At 39.5% G+C, this 22,622-nt stretch overlaps 1 protein-coding gene across 3 annotated transcripts in view; it reads left to right on the top strand.

The window, feature by feature from the left end:
* Window positions 1–22,622, top strand: part of RBPMS (RNA binding protein, mRNA processing factor) — a 155,679-nt gene that overhangs the window by 61,364 nt on the left and 71,693 nt on the right. For all 3 annotated transcript variants that reach the window (XM_045535490.1, XM_045535488.1, XM_045535489.1), the window contains 3 exons: window positions 11,136–11,213; window positions 14,015–14,053; window positions 15,273–15,335. In XM_045535490.1, the coding sequence (XP_045391446.1) occupies window positions 11,136–11,213; window positions 14,015–14,053; window positions 15,273–15,335 (180 nt within the window). The remainder of the gene's footprint in view (window positions 1–11,135; window positions 11,214–14,014; window positions 14,054–15,272; window positions 15,336–22,622) is intronic.

Below are 22,622 nucleotides of genomic sequence, written 5' to 3'. Positions count from 1 at the left end.
AGTATATAGTAGCTAAAATATCATGTACTACAATAAAAAGTAGTGATTGATCAGATAGGAATATTATAAAATTGACATACTTTTAATGTGCCTTGAATGTTGTTACTTAGGAAATAATTGATACTTATTATTTTTTGAAGGAGGTAGGAAGAGGACAGATATAATTATGTCCAATTATAATAAGAAATTGATTTGCCTAAGATCACTTCAAAATTTATTAGTTTCTTTTTCCTTATTACTTTTCCTTGATAGGAGTGCTTAAACCTGTCAGTTTTGATTTTTTTTTTTTTTAAGTTTCAGAAATGGAATGGAAAGAAAGACCAAGATTTTTCCGATGTGACAAAAGTCTGAGTGAGAAAGAAAAAAGGAGTTCAGGAGGCTGTGAGCATCAGGATGGTGGGAGCTGGCCAGGGTGGGGTTTGCCTAGTGCCTTCTAAAGAAGTAGAAAAAGAAATGATAGGGAAGAGATTTTTGAGTCACACTATTGAAGGTCATAATATAAAAAGTACTTCTTTTTATGCATATTAATTCCTTTTAGTATGCAGGCTTATTTTCTCTCTTGCCCATTTTAAGCCTGTGTATAACAGTTACACAATAATGTTGTCACATGCAGCCTCTCTTAGGATTGCCTTTGATGCATAAAAGTGCATCTTTTTGAACACTCCACCTTAATATAGGTAACAATTTCTGGGCCCACGTGCTGACTTATATGCTTCATGTGTATTAACTCATTTAATTCTTGCAACAACTGTGTAACAAATAGCCCCCAAATTCAGCAGCTTAAAACAGCAAACATTATTATTTCACAGCTTCTGAGGGGCAGAAATTTAGGAGTGGTTTAGGTAGGCGGATCTAGCTCAGGGTCTCATAAGGTTGCAGTAAAGACTTTTTTTTTTTTTTTTTTTTTTTTTTTTTTTTTTTTTTTTTTTAGCTGGGGCTACAAGTCACTTGAAGACTTGATTGGGGCTGGGAGGTCTGTTTCCAAGGTGTCCCACTCACATAGCTCTTGGCCAGAGGCCTCAATTGTTGACCCTTGGGACCCTCCCCAGTGGGTTTCTGGAGGACACCAGGACATGACAGCTGTCTTCCTGCAGAGTGAGTGATTCAGGAACTGCTCTACTGCGGGAGCAACAATCCTTTTTATGACCTAGTCTTGGAAGTCATACACTGTCACTTCTATGTTCTGTTAACTAGAGGTCGCTAAGTGACTGTCACTAAATGAAGCCTTACTGAAGGTGAGGGAAATTAAGCTCCACCTCTCGAAGGGAGGAATATCAGAGAAATCGTGGACATATTTTAAAATGGGGAAATTTAGGAATGGAAAGGTTTAAGTGACTTGTCCAAATGTGTAACTAGTAAGTTGCAGAGCTTGGATTTGAATGCCAGTAGACTGGCTCCATGTGACTTTTTTTTCCTTTAACTGTATGCATTAACCTGTTTGAGAGGTTAAGTATTCAAGACATATAGTAAATATATCAAAAGTGACAATGACTTTATTTCTTCATATTCATTTATATCTAGATGCTCATGGATTATATGGCCCTGTCTTTTATGCCTCATTCCTACTACTTTGACTCAATTTTTATATTCACCCATGTAGTTTATTCTACAGATTCTTACTGATTACCTCCTGCCAGGTGCTGGGGTGCTCACCACTGTCACATGGGGTAGAACTTTCAGTTTGAAGGTGAACTGATAGACACCAAGAAATTTTAATCTATATAATGGGTAGTTTCACAGACGTAAATATTGGGAAGCATACCTCTTCATTCCACTGCTTTCTAGTTTTGCAGTTCTCACACATCGTCTGGTTGTTGGAACTATAGCACATTGTGGATGGTTATTAAGAATGCATTCATTGCTAACTAAAGTTGTCAGTGGGATGGAGTTCCCTGGATGGAGTTAGTCCACCACTAATATCAAAAGCCATAAATGCTTTGGAGTCCTGGGCAGTGTTGGGACCCAAATCTGCCACTGTCTAATTTTTTTTTCCCCAGGTACTTTAAAGTGACCATGAGAACTCTGTGCAGTCTGATTGAGTTTCTCCTATGCAGTTTGGGAGAGGTGGAATGACTCAATTCTTTTTTTTTTTTTTCTTCCTTCCTTCCCAGGCCAGAATGCTGTGGTGTGCAGTCATAGCTCACAGCAACCTTAAATACGCAGGCTCAAGCCATCCTCTCACCTCAGCCTCCCGAGTAGCTGGGACTGCAGGCGTGCGCCACCATGCCTGGCTAATTTATTTTTCATTTTTTTTGTAGAGACAAGTTCTTGTTACGTTCCCTAGGCTGATCTCCTGGCCTCAAGCCATCCTCCCTGCTAGAACTCCCAGAGTGCTGGGATTACAAACGTGAGCCACTGTTCCCGCCCTGGAATGACTTTTTCCTTTGAACAAATCTGCTCTATAACAGTCACTCACATTACACAGCAAAAGAAAGGAGGAGAGGTCTTGGAATTTTGATATGACCTTTTCCATATTATCTGTGTATATTTTCCAAATTCTGTATTTGGAAAATTCTGCGCTGTGATCTTTTTGATATTAAACTTCAGTGTACTTAGTAGGATTAAAACCATAAACACAAATGCACCTTAGGGCATTAGAGTTGCAAATTTATGTTTACAATACACTGGATTAATGTATACTTTTAAAAAATTCATGTTTTAGCGGTGTTACGCCATGTAATTATATGAAAAGTAAGATTCCATAGGCTAACCTGAGTCAAAAACAGTGTGTTAAGCCACCTGAAAGTTGGTTAAAAGAACTAAAGGAAGCCAGGTTGGGGTAAGAACGAGACCAGAGTTAAAGCTCCCTGACCGTCTAAGGAACTTCTTGTTGAATTCCAAGAATTCGACAACCATGTTTTGTGTCTGACAGCATTCAGTGAATTTCCTAATAATGAGGTTAGCTTCTCACACATATATGTTTCCTGTCTAGACTCATTACAATCCTATTCTTGATTTGCCTCTGGTGTACCTACCTCCCCACGTGTCTGACAGCAGTGGGGGGACTTCTTAATAGAGGTTAAGTGCTCACAGATACAGACATATCTCTTACCTATTTCTTGGCAGTTTCAAACCCTAGAAATTCTTGATTTTTCTTACTTTTTTTTAAGATGTATAACAGACGTGAGGAATGGCCTGGATCAGAGTTTGGTCTTAAGAAGTCCTATCGAGGCCGGGTGCGGTGGCTCACACCTGTAATCCTAGCACTCTGGGAGGCCGAGGCAGGCGGATTGTTTGAGCTCAGGAGTTCGAGACCAGCCTGAGCAAGAGCGAGACCCCGTCTCTACTAAACATAGAAAGAAATTATATGGACAGCTAAAAATATATATAGAAAAATTAGCTGGGCATGGTGGCGCATGCCTGTAGTCCCAGCTACTTGGGAGGCTGAGGCAGGAGGATTGCCTGAGCCCAGGAGTCTGAGGTTGCTGTGAGCTAGACTGACGCCATGGCACTCACTCTAGCCCGGGCAACAGAGTGAGACTCTGTCTCAAAAAAAAAAAAAAAAAAAAAGAAGTCCTATCGAAATGGGACATTATAAAACCATCTGATTATAAGTTGAGACTGGGCTGGGCTGAACTCTTCAAAGATTGAACATGGTGGTGTCGTGTACCCAGTGCTAACTTGCTATACTTACTCCGTGTGCATGTCTATGCAGTGCCCAGGCCCTGCCTATGTGAGTTTATGGGACATACTTCTTCTTTTTTCCACTTGTGCTCTCCTAAGTCTTCGTTCTCCGCCGATCCTATCGGAAACGTTGTGATCACCTTGCCAAAGGGGTTGTGGTTTCCATAGGCAGTAAATCGAGTATCAATTTGGTTACTCTACAGATTGGGTCAACTAACTAAATACCACTTAGGGCAAATACTAGTGGATCCCTCAAAACTAGGAAATCATGCACGATGGGTAATTATGTGGCTTTTTCCTTTAGAAAGGGTAATTATCAATTTAAAACTAAAACAAAAGTCGGAGTCCATAACAACCGCATGGTGAGCCTGTTCTCTTACGGTTACTCAGTCCTTGGTGTCTGTAGCAACTTGGCCTCCTGAACCAAAACATAGCTTCCCAGGGCATGGAAAAGGAAGGAGTCTCTAAGTCCAGTAGGTGAACATTGTCAGGAAGAAAGAACTTGATCACCTATTCTGTCTTGAAGCCAGTGTCAACAAGAAACTGGAGCTTGACCAAAGGCCATTTTCTACTGAGCCACAACCAGAATTAAGTGCCTGGGAGACCATTTTAATAGTTGTGGCAATCTGTTTTCATGGTGGCATTCATGTGGGAAATAATGCCCAGCCAACAAAACCTTCTTTGGAAATGAGATAACCAACCATCCTCGGGAGGGATCAATCTTGCAACTTGGTGTTTCAGCTGGTGCTTTAGCAAAAAAACTGAATCCACTTAAAGTTTATTTAAAAAGGGCAAAATAATTTAACCAGTGTGTAAGTGTAAAATATACAAGCGGGGCTCTGACAGTCCCCGCCCACCCCCAACCTCATGTGTTAAAACAGCCCAGCTCTATGGGATTCATGCTGCACAGATACATGGAGATATTTTTAACTTTTCATTTCCTTGAAACTAAGTTTATATTACGTGGTGTCCCCGAGAAGGCAGTTTCTTAGGTGTTGTAGAGTGAGTGATCCCTCTGTTCTTGCCTTCATGGGAAGTAGCGTGGTCACAAAGCCCCTCTGACTGAAACCAGGATGGTCCTTCTCCCAGAGCTTTCCCTTATTGTCACTGGTTCCCTCTTTTGGTTAGATTATTTTTTTAGAGGTGAGTAGTAAGAGACGCATTTGTTCAGAATTAAAATGTAAATTTGGTTAAACGAATATGTGTTTTTGCTAGATCAAGCTTGTCCCTGTGGATCAGGGACGGCAGGAAAATTAGAGACATTTCTAAGGACAGAAGCAATGGGCTGGACCCTTGGTTTTGTATATTCAAAGGAAGGAGATAGATTTGGGCTTGTGTGTGTTTTCTTGTTTTTAAAGAAGTAGCTTATGCTTATAAATCTTTAAATGCCAAAATGTATAAACACGTGAAATGAAAGTTCTCTATAATTGTACCTTCCTCTCCACTATTAACATGTAGATAATTTGGGATATATTCCTTCACATTCCTTTTTTTTTTTTTTTTTTCCCCTTGAGCACGTGCTAACTGAAAAACACTAAAATAATTAAACTGGGAATATGGGTAGTTCTGTTTGCTTTTTCACTTAACAGTCATAAGCCTTGTTTCATGTCAGGTAGATACAGATATCTACTCACCATTTTAAATGTGCAAGTTAGTCAATTTGAGCATCTTTTCAAAAGACTTCGTTAATTACTAATTTTCATTTGTTGAAATTAGCCTTAGCGTATGCATTAGCATGTTTTTAAATGATCATGAATTGAAATGTGAGTGATTTTACGAGTAACCACGTATTGACCACTCTGTTCTTGTCTATGTTGTCCTGAATTTTTGGAGTCTATTTCCCTTGTTGGGTCTGTGTCTATTTCAGTGTATGTCTTTTCTCGTTTTTCTTCCTTGATTCTGATTGATTTTTTGTTTCATTTCTCTTTTCCCTTTTCTAAATTTCTGTCTCTTGCAGTACTAATAATCTCTTCTGCCTTTTTGCCACATAGGAGTGTTTGTCAGTTGTTATGGTAACTGTACTGGTATAATTGTGACTGTGAAATGTCACCTCATTTTGTTTGCCATGTCATGAGCTGACCTGTTGACGAGGACATATTTTTATTTCCCATGGATACACAATGTTAGTCCGCAGGTATCTAAATCAGTCAAGAGAGATTTCTAGAGCGTATTCTCTATGCCTAGGACTGTGCTACAAAAAAGGGCCTTCAAACTTTAAAACATCCTTAAAAAGATCTTATCTGTAAATCTACTTGTGTGTTTCAAGCAGTGGTTACTCCAAAAGAATAATTCAACCATACACCATGTTTGAAAGCTTCTTTTGGAGTCTACATTTGTACATATGAGAATGTGAGTAGATTGAGAGAAAGCTTGCAGAGAGATAGATGAACATAAACGAGCACTGTGTGTTTTACTCAGAACGTTTCAAAGCAGTGACTCTACATAGTCATTCATGAGTCATGAGAAAGTGAGAAATTGCCTTTCCCTGGTTCCATGAATTTAAGGGGAACCTCAAGAGGCCGTCTCAGAGCGGCTAGCTAGATGACCTTAAAATCTTTTATAAACAGCTAAAAAATAGACCAAAAAATGCCCATCGTCTTTATACATTATGTGTTTAGCACATGTGGCTGCTAGCCTAAAAGTGTGTGTGATAATGCTCTGCTATGTACTGAAATTGGGCATTTTTGTGTTGCTTCTTAGTTTCATGTCTAGATTATCAACGAGATTTACTATGTTCTTTATTAAAGATAGAACCTTTCCATTTCAAGGCCTATTTTTGGCTTTTCTGTCCAGGGAAGCTCAAGACTGACAATAGTGACTTTGTAACAGAGGGAATGGCCAAAGGGTAAAGAATGTTTTCTGTCTTTCTAAAACCTCCCCCTTTAATTCCTTTTGGGAATTAAAACCTGCATCCCCGCCTCAGGCCAGTGGCCCAGAGGGACAGGAGAGTGTCGTCTGTTCTTAGTGCCAGGGGAGGTGGCTCAAGGGAATTGTCTGAGCCAACGAGGGCTCAGTCCCAAGGTCACCAGATTGCCTTAGCCAAAAATAGGATTATGGGATTAATCAGAACCTTTACAAGCTCCTGGACTTCTGCTCAGAAACAAGATGTGTTGGTACTTCGAGACAGGAGTCTGCCAACCTCCTCATTTGCCAGCAAATTAGTAAACTTCTCTTTTCTTCTCCTCAAACCACTTGTCCTCATTCTTATGCGGCCTTAGGGACAAGTGTGGAGCTTTCGGTAACACCTTTACTTATTAGAGTTTATTAAATGAGAAGTCAGTCTGTGAAATGTCGTTTGCCTTTCCCAGTGGGAGCTGGCAGTGCCGTTTCAGAATGCATGGCCCATTTTATCCATAATCTAACCGTGGCCACCCTGCAGGAATGCTGGATAATGACCGAGCCAAGAACACTTCTCTTCTGCCCAGTACAGGACAGTTTCTACTGGCATTTATTCTTTCATATAAAAATGAAAGGTAAAAGGAAGTTGAAGGTACATCCACAGGTCTGTTAGAGTCCCTTTGGGACAGAGCTGTAGGCAGTTTCATCTCCTGAACTATTGTGAGGCATGTTGTATACTTTTCTACGAAATGTGTTTCCCCATGTGTTCAATAAAGTAAACATCTGTGGATGTTAAAGGCATAATGCCAGAGACATCTGTGTCCATAGACATTGCTGGTAAATTAAGGGCTGCCCTAGATATTGATTTAACCTGCTGCAACGTTCATTTGGCATCATTTGTTACTCTAGGAGGACACTTTTTTGATCATGGATTTGTATGCTTTTTATACTTTTATTTCTCAGTCTGTAGGTTTTAATTGGTTACTTTGTGAATGAGCTAAGCTTTGTGTTAATCATGGGCATTTACATAGTCATTTTCCTTCACTAATAGTAAGCTTCCTGCAGGCAACAGAGTTAGAGTTGGCAAAGCCACAACCCAGAAGTGCCATTTTAATGGCTCAGAAGAAGCCTGTGGTGGTAAGAGCAGGGAAACTAAAATGTTTTTAAATATCCTTAATGAGTGTAGGTCCCAGTCACCATAGAAAAGCATGAATTAGATATCTAGGAAGTTATTTTGTTCCATTCATTATCCATGATTTTTTGAAAATCTTCCTTGATGAAGTTTCCTAGTCTGAGGAGGTCTAGAAGGAATTCCAAGTGCATTATCTCCTAGGACGTAAATGACCTTTAGTTGGAATCAAATACGTAACGTAAATATTCAAGAACTATTGCCCCCTTACCAGTTCTGTCCGAGGAGAGAATCTCTCTTCAGCGAGTGAAATGAGATATTCTGGCAGGTTTTTGAGACAATGGTGGGCTTCACAGGATTCTAGGAAACCTAAGTCTTGTTCATGTTTAAAAGAAATGCCAGCCATGTTAGTTGCTTCCAGATTGAACAGAATAGAGCTGCTTCGAGCCTCTTGGCATCTGTGGGTTGAGTGGCAAACTTAGGCCTAACAGGAGCTTGAATTCCTGCCCCCCGCCCCCCATATATAATGGTTTCCTGTTTGAAGCATTAAGAAAAAAATCTGTCACTTCTCATTCTGGAATATTTACATAAGAGAGAATTTGCTCCATATAAATTTACAATTTATATTGAAATTGTAAAGTTATTTTAAAGATACCGACTTTATATCTAGTGTCCTAAAGAAAAGGTGGTAATAAATTGAGGCAATTCTCAACAAAATAAACTTTGAGTATTTAATGCATATTTATTATAGAAAGATAGAAAACACAAATAAGCTAATAATAAACGTTAAAATCACTTATTCCACCACTCAGGGCTAAAGCATGTATTAAATATAAATATTTGGGAATATATCCTACAAGATTTTTTTTATCCCCCCCTCTATAAATACATATGTATATTGGCTGCTTTACAGAACAAAATTGAGCTATATGTACTTTTTCCTTGAACATCAGTTTTATTGGCTGTATGACATTCCACTGTATGATATAGATGAACTTTTATTTATTAAGTAATCTGTTGATAATCCCCAGATTTCTAGTGATTTTTGTTTGCCTTGCAAATGTATAAAGGCCTTTTCTTTAGGACAATATTATAAATAGTAGTTTGTTTCCTAGCCTAACTCTGCAAATCCTAGTTGATATCTATCTATACCTAAGCTGTACTGCTGGACAAATGGCACCCCAGCATTGAAACAAAATCTCATTATTTCTATGGAAATCTCTATAATCCAGTCAGCAACCTGGCGTAGTGTCAGGGATACAACGGGCACTCAACAAAATCTAGGCCGGACGCAGTGGCTCACACTTGTAATCCCAGCGCTCTGGGAGACCAAGGTGGGAGGATTGCTTGAGGTCAGGAGTTAGAGACCAGCCTGAGCAAGAGCAAGACCCTGCCTCTACTAAAAATAGAAAAATTAGCCAGGCATGGTGGTGAGTGCATGTAATCCCAGCTACTTGGGAGACTGAGGCAGGAGGATTGCTTGAGCCCAGGAGTTTGAGGTTGCTGTGAGCCTAGCAGCACTCTAGCTCAGGTGACAGAGCCAGACTCTGTCTCAAAAAACAAAACAAACCCTGAATGAATGGGGGTGGGATTTCCTCTCTGCCCAGGTTGTCTTGGTGAGAATAGCCAAGTTGAACAGGTGGTGTTTACTTTCCAGGACTATGGGAAGAGAGAGTTGAGGGTGTCGGGGAGGGCACAGGGCATAGCAGGATTCCCTCAGAGTTTGTGCCTTTGGCCGTTGTCAGCAATTTAGCCTAAGCAGCCTTGCAAGAGACTTGCCTAGGAAATTTCTTTATCTGGTAGCAAAGATGAGGGGGGGTGGCAATAAAGAAAACTGGAACAATAAGCTTGATCTAATTGACATTTTTAGGCCACTCCACCCAACAGTAGTGTACATTTGTTTTAAGTGCACACAGGAACATTTATCATGTTCTGAGCCGTAAAACAAGGAATTGATGGGCAGTTTTGTAAAAAGTTAAGCATATACCTTTCTTTTTTTCACATGCCTTTCATATGTAGCCATTCCACTTGTATTTATCCAAGAAGAAAGAAAGTATACGTCCATGCAAAGAATTGTACACGAATACTCATAGCCGTGAATATTTGTAAAAGCCAAAAACTAGAAATAACCTAAATGTCCATTAGCATCTGAATGAATAAACAAACTGGTGTATCCATACAACAGAATATTACTCATTAATAAAAAGGAATAGATTGTTGATGCATTCAATGACGTGGATGAATCTGAAAACAAATTTCACTTTATGCTAAAGTAAAGAAGCCAGACAAAAAGGATATATACCCTACGGTTCTGTTTGGTAGCTATTCAGAACGTACGTACTAATATATACAAAGACAGAAAGTAGATCGGTGATTGCCTGGCATGGGAGAGGGTGGGAGGAAAGTTTTGGAGGCAATGAATTATCTTGATGGTTTCACAGGTTACACAAATGTTAAAACTTTTCAAATTGTATTAGTTTCAGGATATGCATTTTATTATATATCAATTATGCATCTATAAAACCCTTTAAAATATCACTAAATTAAAAAAAAAGGTCCTTGCTTACTTATTTGCGCCTCTGTATAACTAGAGTCAGTGCAGAGTGTTAGGACTCTAGAAAATATTCTCCCCATTTCTCACTGAGGGTCAACAGTTGAGCAGTGAATTCTTCAAGTTGTAACATGATTTCTAATGGGGAACTCCATCATGTTGCATCAGCTGGATTTGAGAAAAAGAGGAATAGAAAATGTCATGATAATTCAATGTGCTACTCCTTGCCTATTGAATCAAGATCAAATTCCTGAGCCTGGTGGCTTTTGATGTTTTCTGTGGTTTGACCCTAAGGTTCCTGTTTAGTTTGGGCTTACCCCTCCCCCCAAATACATTGTGCTGTCCCTCATTTCACTGTCTTGGTTAATAATCTTTTTCTCTGCCTGTGATTCTTACCTACCATACCTCACCTTTTATTTCTCTCTGGTAAAATCCTATGCATCCTTGAGCCCAGGAGTTCGAGGTTGCAGTGAGCTACCATGAGGCCATTGCACTCTACCAAGGGTGACAGAGGGAGACTGTCTCAGAAAGAAGGAGAGATTACTGTAATTAATGCCAGTAAGGAAAGCAGTGACAAGACAAGCAGGAGAAAACAAAAATTGTTGATTTTATTTTTGAATAAAATCAATTATATGGTCATATGGTTAGGACAGAGGATTGCCAATTGTACTGTGCTCAGGACAGTTTTTCTTAAGCTAATATTTAAATTATATAGAACCTCCCTACCCCCACATTTTTAGAACCGTGCAATGGCTAGTTAGGAAGGGGAAGTCAGGAAATTTACATCAGCTAGATGTAATTCACTCTGAATCATCCCTGTACGAAGTTGGCTTAACAGCATGTTAATATTGGAGTGTTCGTTGTGTCACAGCAAGGGCATGAATTGGGTATCAATCGTGGAGTATTTGAAGAAATAACGTGTTTTGAGATTTCAGGTGAGAGCTATTTGGATGGTCCACATCTTTTGATCACTTCTGAAATTTATTTTTCCAGGTCCGGACCCTGTTTGTCAGTGGTCTTCCTCTGGATATCAAACCTCGGGAGCTCTATCTGCTTTTCAGACCATTTAAGGTACTTTTTTCAATCTTTCAGAAATTGTAAAAGGAGTCAAAATGTCTGCGTAATTTATGGAGGCTTTTGGAGGAAGAATTGAAATATTTGAGAAAGCACTTTGTAAAGTGATATTTTTAAAGAGTTAATGAGTAAAGGAGATTTTTAACAGCTGAGTTGTAGTGTACAGTCTAAACTTAGGGTAATAGACTGAAACCGCCTTTAGGCCTCCAACAGCTTATCTAGAGACTTCTCCTCTCTCACTGATGTGGACTCGGAGGGGTCCCCGGCTGTCTGTGTCTAGTTCATGTAGAACAGCCTTGGTGTCCTTCCTGTTTGTCCTATGCCAATTGGGGGTGCACTTCTGAGTACAGATCACCAAAAAATTCTAGGTTGCTTATTGCATATTTATATTTCAAATGCAATGGTGTAGGTCAAGATCTGTCCCTAGGTGGCTTCCTTATTAGTTGAAATAGTGCCGTTGATACTGTTCCTTGGAGACATAAATAGGCTTTTATGAACTGGCTTATGAACCCAACCACCATAATTTTTTCCATAGCTGAAATGTCCTTAGTTTCAAACAAAGTAAAATAAAAATTTTAAGAATAGCTTGCTATGAGTTGAGGGGAGTAATTTCCTGGAATTTAGTGAAATGTTCAGCGTGGTTGCCTGTTCTTCCTGATGATGGAAATACGATCATGTTAGAGATATTTAATGTTGCTAGGATTGAAAACTTACCAGGAAACTGGACTCAAGCTGAAATACCATGGTGCAAAGAAGAAACCTTGAAGGCTGGCCTTGGGTGGCACAGGAGAAAGCTGGAATGGATCAGAATGTGGGCCTGGGAGGCACAATGAGTGCAGGGCCAGTGTCCAGGAGGGCTTAGTGGTCAGCATGGATGTGTCTGCAGCAGTGCCCGGCAGGGGCCATGCTCAGGATGAGGTGTGATGGGCAGTCTTGATGACTGGTTAAAGGTCCATCCTCACTGAAACAGGATCCAGCCAGAGAGGTAGACAGGACAGGTTGAGAGGACAAGATATGGCAGCTGAAAACACTTGGGTTGGAGAAGAGGAGGATTGAGGGAGGGCAGCCAGTTACAACCAACAAAAACAAGACAATCTAGCTTATATGCCATGTAACAATGGACGTAATTTCCATCTGACAACCATCCCCTTAATGCAACAATAATAATGGCAGCACAGAGGGAAACACAAGTCAGGCAGGTGCAAGTTCAGCTAAGAGGAAGTGGGAAGGAAGAGAAAGGTGTCGTGGAGAGAGTGCCAGCTTTTATAGAATTTCCTGAGTTTCTTCTGCAGGGTTGCAGTTTTATAAAAGGGACAGTTTTCTGTCCCTTTTACAGAATGAGGAATGTTTAAGCTAATTGAGCTTCTTAATGGGCAAAGTACTGTTATGTTTTTGCATATATAGAGAGAAAGGGATTCAGTCAGCAAAGCCCCTCAGAGGAATTATCTCGTTTAAGTATTGTCACAGTTTGTTAAAGTGTGTTATTAGCCTCATGTTTTCAAATGAGGAAAATGGAACTAGGAACAACTGAATGAATTATACTCAAATTTACACACATAATAAATAGCAGAACCGGGATTCAAACCCAAGCAATCTGACCCTGCCATCCCTGTTCTGAACTATGTTATATCACTTCTGGATTTGTGAACTTGAGAACACAATGTATCCCCAACCAGTGGTGTTGTACTTGAGTGAAATATCCATTTGTCCTTTGCCTCCGAGGCCTTTGGGGTGTTCAAACCTCTGGGTTTCTCAGAGGAGAGCACATTGGGAATCGTGACCTCTCTGGCTGTAAGAGCTCAAGGCCTCTGAGGTTGAAATGTTTATAGTAGCTAATTGGTAGCCTAGTTCGCTGCTAGGAAGATGTGTGAGGATGAATCAATCTCAGCAACCTGCCCGGAACCCCCAACGCTCAAGTCAAGACCCTGGTACATTCCCAACAACCCTCTTTTAATTAAAGTCCCTGGAGGCTGGACCCTCGTCTGCAAATCTGTCTCTGCACTGACGGGTGTAGTGGTCAATCATGTCAAGTGGTGTTTTTTTTTTTCTTCTTGTTTTTTTTTCTTCTCTTGTGTGATCCATCAGTGCAAGCCACCAGCTATGGATTATTTTGGGATATAAACACATTTTGTTACCCTTATCCTGAGGAGCTGGGAGGGGCGAAGAGAGGGCGTGAGTTTTTAGCTGGAGTAAAAACCCAGCAGGATTTTTGTGCATCCCAATCAGAATATCAGCATGAAAACTGGCTGCTTCAGTACATAAGCAGAAGAACTCCACAAAATTCAGTATCACTGCCTGCTTAACCTTTCTGGCAGTCTTCAAAATTTGATCAGTAAGTTATACACGATCTTGATGTTTTATTGGTTTTATTCTATAGCAAATGTATAACCAAGTCAACACACGCTCTGACCTTAATGCCCTTCCCTCAGCTAGTTCTATGAAATCCCTATTCTTATCTAGATTAAGAAAACAAAATGACCTGCTGTTGACAGAGACACCCATTTTTCTATCATTGCATGATTTCATGAAAAAATACAAGGAAGAGAAACACAGATAAATGCATGAATTTTTGGGCTTGATTTATGTTTTTTAGGCCCCAAGAATGCAAACAGGACTGTGTGCACGTGCACATGTGCTGTGCAATGTACTTTCCATTTACCTTGGAAGCATTGGTGAGAAGAGCTTAGATAGTCGATAGTTATTAAGGACTTATTTTTACTTGAGCAAGGTGGTATTACAATTTACCTTTTTTCCCTGGTATTCTTTTTTGGCTAAACTTTGTTCTTTTTTATTTTCAGGGCTATGAGGGTTCTCTTATAAAGCTCACATCTAAGCAGGTAAGATTTTCAAACTTTGGATATAAAACATCACTTTCTTTCTTCAGAAATGTTAGTAGTGCTCAGCATCCTTTTTATTCCCATTAGGATTTGGGTTTTTGTGTGTCTTTAAAATTAAGGGTGAGATCAATTAGGAATTAGCACAGGAACATGACTGATAATTGCATAGTCTTCAGCTGGAATTTTTGGGACTGTCCCAGAGGATGGCAAACACATTGCATCCAGCATAGTATATTGAGAATGGATTCGTATGTTCAAAGGAAATGATGGTTTATTATCCAAATTTGCTTTTATTCCCAGTTCTTTCCTGTTTCCTTTTATGAGGTTAAACAGGCACACTTTTACAAATCGATAAGAATATCAGATGAAGAATCGTGCTGTTTCTCAAACCCCTAAACGGGCAAAGTCCCACATCTATGATGGCGCATAGAAGGTACAGAATGGAGGTGACAGTCAGTGACTCTAATAGTTCCCACAAGCTCCTTGGAGATGATAGCTATAAGCTTCCCCCCCCCCCTTTTTTTTTAAAAAGCTGAACACATGGCATACTCATCCCTCCAATCACCTTTCATCTTTCCGGCTCATCACAAATAGGCTATGTTGCAGGTACCCTTCTGGGCTGAAAGATACAAAGTCCAGAGGGATTATGTCCCCTCTCTTTTTACTTGGGACAGTGAGCTTTACAAGCCTAATTAAACGCAGGATTTTTTTAAGCCATCCCTTGGGATTTGAGATGCAAATGTTCACTTTGTAAATTTGGCCATGCAGTGAGAGGAGTCTAGGGATTTTGTCATTGTGTCATTGTATTCCTTGCACTTACAGTGTCCCCAAAGGTGACTCGGTTCTCTTTCCATTTTAAAAGATGAAGAAACTGAGGTACAGTGAATTCGATGTGGGAAAGTAGAGCCTCTCTGACCCAAGTGTTCCTCTATTCCCTTGCTCACTGCTGCTCACCTTCCCACCACTTCTAGATTTTTTTCAATGATTCTCTAACTCCCTGGCTGTGCCCTGGAAGAAACACCCTCACCATCCCTTTGATTCACGTTAGAAATTTGCCTGAGCCCACTGAGTCAGGATTCTCTGGGACCGGCTTTCTTCTACCCATGGCCTGTGGTCATTTCCTTATCCTAGCTCTTCGGTTTGACATCACCCTTGACCTGGAAAAATAGACATCCCCTGATTTTTGTTGTTTCCTTCATATTTCTCTTTCTTTCCTCAGCCCGTAGGCTTTGTCAGTTTTGACAGTCGCTCAGAAGCAGAAGCTGCAAAGAATGCCTTGAACGTGAGTATAACGATGGAATCATAGGGGTTTCCTCCCAAGGTGGTGGGAAGCAGTAGACTCTATTTGGACAGGAAATCAGATGAAAAGACTATGACTGCTCAGTCTAACGGGGAGCTATTCATCAATCAGCCCGCTAAAGAGCTTTTTCCAACAACTGTGATCAGACGTGCAAAATTACTAAATAACATTTTGCTTCTTGATCGCTTTTACCAAAGTACCCGACATACCTGATCATGGGAGTCTGCTCCCATGGTGGTACCCAGCACTGCTTGTTTTCTCCAGGGAAGATGATCAAGAGGTTAGCTTGGCCGTCATGATACAGTAAAAGGCTAAGCCAAGAATAGATCGAAATCTTGGCTTCTCTTATCTCACGAAGTTTTCCTGTTAGCTGTGGGGCTTTTTTTGTTCCTAAACAGATCTATTCTGCTTGACTAAAATTTGCATACAAGGCTTTCCCAGAGGACATTCTGCATTTTAGTATAATACGTTATAGTCCATTGTAATTGAGTAGAAATACCTATGGTTGGTTTGTAGGTATCTTGTCTGCCATCTCTTTTGAGAGTTTTTCGTGCATTATTTTAGTAAATATTTTCCCCCTTGAGTCTGTTGAAAAACAAAACAAGTTAAGGAAACCAAGCCCAAGGAAGGTGGAAGGCAGCAGAGTTTAGTTCCAGAGGCTGAGGGCTGATCCTCAGGTGAGGAGCCTGCATGAAGTCTGGTTCCATCGTGCTCCAGGCAGTGGCCCAGTGGGCTGTGAATAAGTGTTGATTAAAGTGGCTCAGAGTGTTTAGGCGGCCTTCTGAAAAGGCAAGTGGCCACTTGACTGATGGCAGTACAAGTGCCATTGTGTAGGCCTTCTGGGAACTTCCTGCTAGCCTTGGTATTGCTGCGGGTCCTGTAAGTGCCTCTCCCAGCTGTTCTCTGAGCAGAGCGTGTGAGGAGCGCAGTTGGAGACTGTTGCAGAGACCTGGTATTCCCAGCACTTGGAGGCCCAAGGGAAAGCCTTTATTGAGTCTGTTTACTTGGTATGATGGTGTCACTGTGACACAACCTTGAAGGAACAGTTTGATTGTTGTTGTTTTTTCGTATAAAGCACATAGGAATGTCTTAGGATTCCATGAATTCAAGAGAGTCCAGAATTTTTCTGGATTTGGATTTGGACAGAATAAACTGCTCGCTCTGTTCCTACCCTGTAGAACCACGTGTAAAGCGGTTATTTATTGAGCACTAGTGGTATACACTGAAGCACAGTGTATCATGGAGTGTTTTGATATAAACGTTATTCTATGGTTTTTGTATTATACAAATGCAACCAAAATTTTTTCAATATAACCAAATTTTAAACTGAGAAATCCACATACACAAAATATAAATCCACAAATTCTATTCACGCAGTATTTTATTCTAATCAGATGGGCGTCTTTCTAAATAAAATATTAGAAGAATATTAGTGAAAATATTCTGGGTCCTTTAAAGTTATGTTACATGAAGTTTTCACCGTGTCCTTTTCATTGTTCTTGAAAGGAAATAACAGCAGTCGGAGCTTGTTCACAGAATGGGCTCTCGCTGCCTTCCTTCATATCTGCTGTGTGTACAGAGATGACTGACTCACTGTCTGAAGAACAATAGGCTTTTATAGTGACCTCTGTCATCTGACCCGGCAACATTCCCTTAGGCACTAGCTTGATTATTTATTTTTTTTTAAGATAACTGAAGTTTATTTTTAAAATGTTTAAATGGTAATAGTCAAACTGTGTTTGCTTGCCATACTAAATAGGGCACAGCCAACATAATTTCAGTTTTTCTTGGTCATTCAAGGGTTAGCGTTACAAATAGCAGGTGTAGATCCTGCTATAACGTAGTGATAGAGGTGTTCAAGCCTGGTTGCCCTGATGCCAACTGGCCTCAGATCACTGTGTTTTCTGGTCTTGGGATCTGATTGTAGGTTATTCTTCTCCTTATAATCAGCTCTCTCTTCTTTTCACTGGCAGCAAGCCTTCCAGGGGGTAGTTTAATACCCTCTCCCCTGAATCATTAATGCTGTTTGCTACTCATGCATTAATAACTTGGGGACAACCCCAAATAAAACAGATCTAGTTCTGTTCTGTGGCCCTAAGGGGAACTCTGTGTTTTCTTGTGGAGTAGTGAACCTGGGCTTTCTGCTGCTTAGGGGAATGCTTGTGAGTATAGGGTTATTTACTGAGCTGCTGGGTGATCTCTTTCTTGATGTTTTTAACTTTTATGCATAAAGTATTAGAGATATCCTAGAAGTCTCACAATGTGATGGTTAGAGACCTAGAGAGGATGGGTGATTCGGTCAGCAAGTGTGGGTTTAGAGCTACAACTAGGAGACAACTAAAACTAAGCTTCCTGCATCTTAGTCCTGTCCATTTTATGCCACGTTTGCTTTGTACATGAAATGTTGCTGCGTTTTTCCTGGTGGCGATGACAAGACTATGTAACTTACGTTGTCCAGGACAAATGGCCACAGTAAAGTTTGGTATGTGACCATGGGACAGAGTTTCTCCTCTCTGCAGAGAAAGGTAATGTACTTAATCTTAAAAGTGCCTACTTAAGGTAATGTGCTTAATCATAAAGTTAACAGTTATCTTCTCTCTGATGCAATGTATGAGGCTCTTTTCGGGGTCATCTTTTCTAATCCATGAGTTAAAAACATATGATACTCATGGCCATGACAGAGTTTTCTCCTCATATCATCTGCCTGGGCTTCTCTTAAAAGTTTCTTCTCACATTTGTTTGGGGAGAGAGAGAGAGTTCAATGCTATAATGTTTTGTTTTATTCCACTATTAAGAAACTTAACTCTCAATCCAGTAAGCATCAGTGTTTTGAGCCACTTCTGTGTTTGGAGCTTCTCCTCTTGCTATGATTTCTGTGTCTTGGTTGCTGTCTGGTTTACTAATTAGTATTAATAATTAATCTTTCCCCAAAATGACTGACCTTTCAATCCACTTATTTTCCTCCATTTTTGGACTGTGCTTCAGTTTGATAATTTTATGGAAAAACATACTCAGATTGAATTAAGTTGTAACACTGAACTTTTAGCAGGGGAATTACTCAAACCTCCTAAAGTAAATAACAGTATGTTTTGTTTTTATAGCAAAAACTCCCAAATTAGGCAAAGAATAACCCAAACCCGGACTTCCCTTTAGGTTTTCTGTGATCCCATTAATCCAGATGATTTGAAACCCCATCTATTCTTTAACCTGACAGCAAAATATCTGACCTATTTTTCGCCCTTTACACACATTTGTTAATTTCTGTGCTGGCAGTTCTTTAATGTCTGGGCTTCTGGAAGTGGGTGCTGGTAATCCAAAGTATCAAATTATTTTTAGCATGTTTACAATTTTGGAAGCTAAATCACATCCAGTGATACTGGGAGTTAACTTGGTTTAGGAAAAATCCTGATTTGTGGAAACTTTAAAAAGGCACTGAGGAAACAGGTCTGAGGGTAAAGATTCTCAGCAGATACGGGAATAAGCTCTCTCTGGCTATTTGTAGCAACTGTGAGAACTTCAAAATTGCCTTTGTCGTCTAGAGGAAATCTTGTTTTAATAAATAAGAATGATCTGCGTTAACTTTCAGATCAATAGGCGTATGCATGATTCCTGGTTATTAATAATTCCATAACAGGCATTGTCTTACTGGTACTTAGAAATTGCTCATCTAAAGTACTTCAAAGGGTTGTAGACTCTTTAGTCTACATGCCATTTGTGTTTGATATCCTTCCTCCTCTCATTTTGAATAGTTGTTATTGGGCTACATTTTATCTTAGACTCTTATTAATTATTATATGAGAACTAGAGAACTCTGATACAGTCAAACTATGTACGTCGCAACAAATTGCCCTCACAGCTAAACATTGCTCAAGCTAGTGCGGTGACTGGCTTTCCTCTTCAAACTGTGCTCTAATTAATCCAAGTGATCCCTAGGTATGAGTGTACCCTGATGTTCTGTGGTTATAAAAAAAAAAAAAAAAAAAGCTTTATTGAGATATAATTCACATACCATATAATTCTCCCATTTAAAGTATATAGTTCAATGTTGGTATTTTACATTATTTTTGTAAATTATGGTAAAACATATTTTAAAATTTGTAATTCAAGTGAATTTTATTGTACAATTCAGTGGCATTGATTACATTCACTATTTTGTACAACCATCATCACTGTCTTGTTCTAAAACTTTTTCATCAACCCAGGCAGAAACTCTGTAACCATTAAGCAATAAATACTTCCACATTCTTCCTTCCTTGGCCCCTGGTGGCCTCTTATCTACTTTCTGTCTCTATGCATTTGCCTGTCCAAATGTTGGAATATTTGTCCTTTGGTTTCTGGCTTCTTAGCATGTTTTTGAGGTTCATCCGTATTGTGGTGTTATCAGGATGTAAAACCTTTTTATGGCTGAATAAAATATCATTGTATGGATATATACATTTTGTTTATTCATTTATTGATGGAAGCTTGGTATGTTTATTGTTTCTACCTTTTGGCTGTTGTGGATAATGCTGCCGTGAACATTGGCATATGAGTGTCTGTTTAAAGTCTTTGTTTTCAGTTCTTTTGGGTCTATACTAAGGAATGGAATTTCTGGATCATATAAATAATTACATGTTTAGCTTTAGTTTGTAATTCCCAAACCGTTTTCCATAGCGGTTGTACCATTTCCCACCAACAGTGGGAAAGTTACATAATTTACAAAAATAACGTAAAATACCAGCGGTTGTACATTCCCACCAACAGTGTAGGAAGATTCCAGTGTCTCCATATCCTCACCAATGCTTATTTCTTGGTTTTATTAGATGATTAAGTATGAAATGTCCGATTTCAAATCAAAAAGTTTAGCTTGTTATATTTCAAACAAGAAGCAGTACAGTTAATCAAAATATGCACCTAAGCTATCAACACAGTTTTGTTATCTTAATGGTAGCTTGTTTATGCCAGCAACAAAGAAGCCTGGAGAAGAGCAAGTGGTGATGAAATCGCAAAAGGCATTTTCCACAGCTTGTTGAGAATTGAATATTTTTCCTTGCAAGAAGTGGTCCAAAGCCTGGAAGGAAGTGATAATCAGTTGGTGCAAGGTCTGGTGACTATAGTGGATGACAGAGAGTTTCCAAGTCCAGCCTCTGTGGTTTGAACAGTGTTGTTTGTGTGACACATTATCGAGTGTTGTCTTGTAAAAGGATTGGCCTGTCTCTATTGACCAGTCTCAGCTGCTTAATCACAAGTGTTCTCGTCTTTTGATCCAACTAGACATCCGCTATAATTGACTGACCAGGTTTCATGAAACTGTAGTAGATAATACTACTGTTGGACCACCCAACAGGACTCCATTAGCTTTTTAATTTAATTTTTTTTTTAAATTTATCTTTTGTAGACCTGGATCAGTATCAAACCATTAGCCTTTTTTGATGAATGTTCGGTTTGGGGATGTGTTTCAGCAGTTCATCTTTATCCAACCATTGTGACAAGCACTTGTGATTGTCGAAAAGAATCCATTTTTCATCACACGTAACAATACAGTATAGAAATGGTTTGCCTTTCTGTCACGACAGCAAAGAAAGGCAACCTTTGAGGTGATTTCTCTTCTGATGCTTGTTTAATTCACATGGTACCCATCTATCCAGCTTCGTTACCTTGCCGATTTCTTTCAAATGGTCCAATATTGTTGGATTAGTAACGTCAAACCTTGCTGCTAATCCACACGTAGGCTCACATGGTTTTGCTTCCACTGCAGTTCTCAGCTCATCATTATCCACCTTCATCTCAGGTCACCCACATGGCTCGTTTTTGAAGATTAGAATCATCAGAATTGGAACTTCTCAAAACCATTGATGTATTGTGCATTCATTAGTCACATCCTTCCCAAACATGTCGTTGATATTGTGAGCTGTCTGAGCTGCATTGGTTCCACAACAGAACTCATTCACAAATAACACAAATTTTGACTTATTCCTAGTTTCTTAAGGAAATCGGACATTTCATACTTATAACCTAATAGAATTACAACCATCCTATAGAGGTAGGTATGAAGTCATCATTGAGTTCTTGTTAAATGCTTATTGACTGATTGTAATAGATTTGAGTTCCTTAAGAGTCCTATGTGATTTAAAATGTTTCTTTTAACAGGGGTTAGTAACATTTCTTTTCTCTGGTGGCAGTTCTAATTAATGGAACTGTGTTACCCTTAAACAGTTTGTTTTACCTATTAATAAATAACAGAAGGGGGAAAACTCAACCCTTGTGTGATTGGTTTAATAAGACATGACGGAAAGGTATTTTCTCAAGGTCTTAAATAGATTTTGGAATAAAGAAAGGAAAAGTGGGTTTGTTTTGAAGAGGAAAAAGATAGCTGTCACTCAGACTTCCAATGCAAAGGAGCCTTAAATGGAAAGAGGCAGGGTGGGGTGTCTGAAGCCTGTAATCCTAGCACTCTAGGAGGCTGAGGCAGGGGATTGGGTCAGCTCGGAGTTAGAGACCAGCTTGAGCAACAATGAGGCCCTGTCTCTATACTAAAAAAAAAAAAAAAAAAAAAATTAGCTGGGCATGGTGGCGCATGCCTGTAGTCCCAGCTTCTTGGAGGCTGAGGCAGGAGGATTGCTTGAGCCCAGGAGTTTGAGGTTTCAGGGAGCTATGACAACGCCCCTGCACTCTACCCGGGTGACAGAGCAAGCCTCTGTCTCAAGAAAAATAATAATAAATGGAAAAATTAAGAGGAACTGAAAATGTTTTATGGTATCAAATTATTTCTTGACTATTGAGAAATTTATTGATTTAATAGTATTCATAGTTAAAAGAATATTTAGAAAAATCTTTAATAATTTGTAAGAAAACATGTTTAAAAAGTACTTGACAGTGTCATATGTTGGAAAAAAAAAAAACAACTGATATAATCAGGAAAACTTACTTACCTCTGTAAAATTCCTGGCATTCAAGTAAACACTACAGTTATTTATGTCACAGTGATTCCAGCTTTGTACATAATTACATTAAATAACTTGAGCTTTCTAGCTACCAAATTTCTTAACAGTTAGGTGTAGTTAATTTATTAGTCCTCACACCATGTTTCTCATGTGTGAAATGGGGGGTAGTATTCACTTCCAAAGTCTTACAGGGCAGTCACCAAGCAAGAATATTTGCAAATGCTCTGTACGTAAACCTATACTGTGAATATACTTCCTTGGCCGAATGATGTTCCCATAAAGTACTCGTGCAAACTCTTGAGTACAGAGGGATACAAAGGCAATCGAGACAGGCACTGGCCACATA

The sequence above is a fragment of the Lemur catta genome, chromosome 22 (genome assembly GCF_020740605.2).
Source record: "Lemur catta isolate mLemCat1 chromosome 22, mLemCat1.pri, whole genome shotgun sequence".
In the NCBI taxonomy this organism is placed as follows: domain Eukaryota; kingdom Metazoa; phylum Chordata; class Mammalia; order Primates; family Lemuridae; genus Lemur; species Lemur catta.
This window is presented reverse-complemented; position numbering and strand designations above follow the sequence as displayed.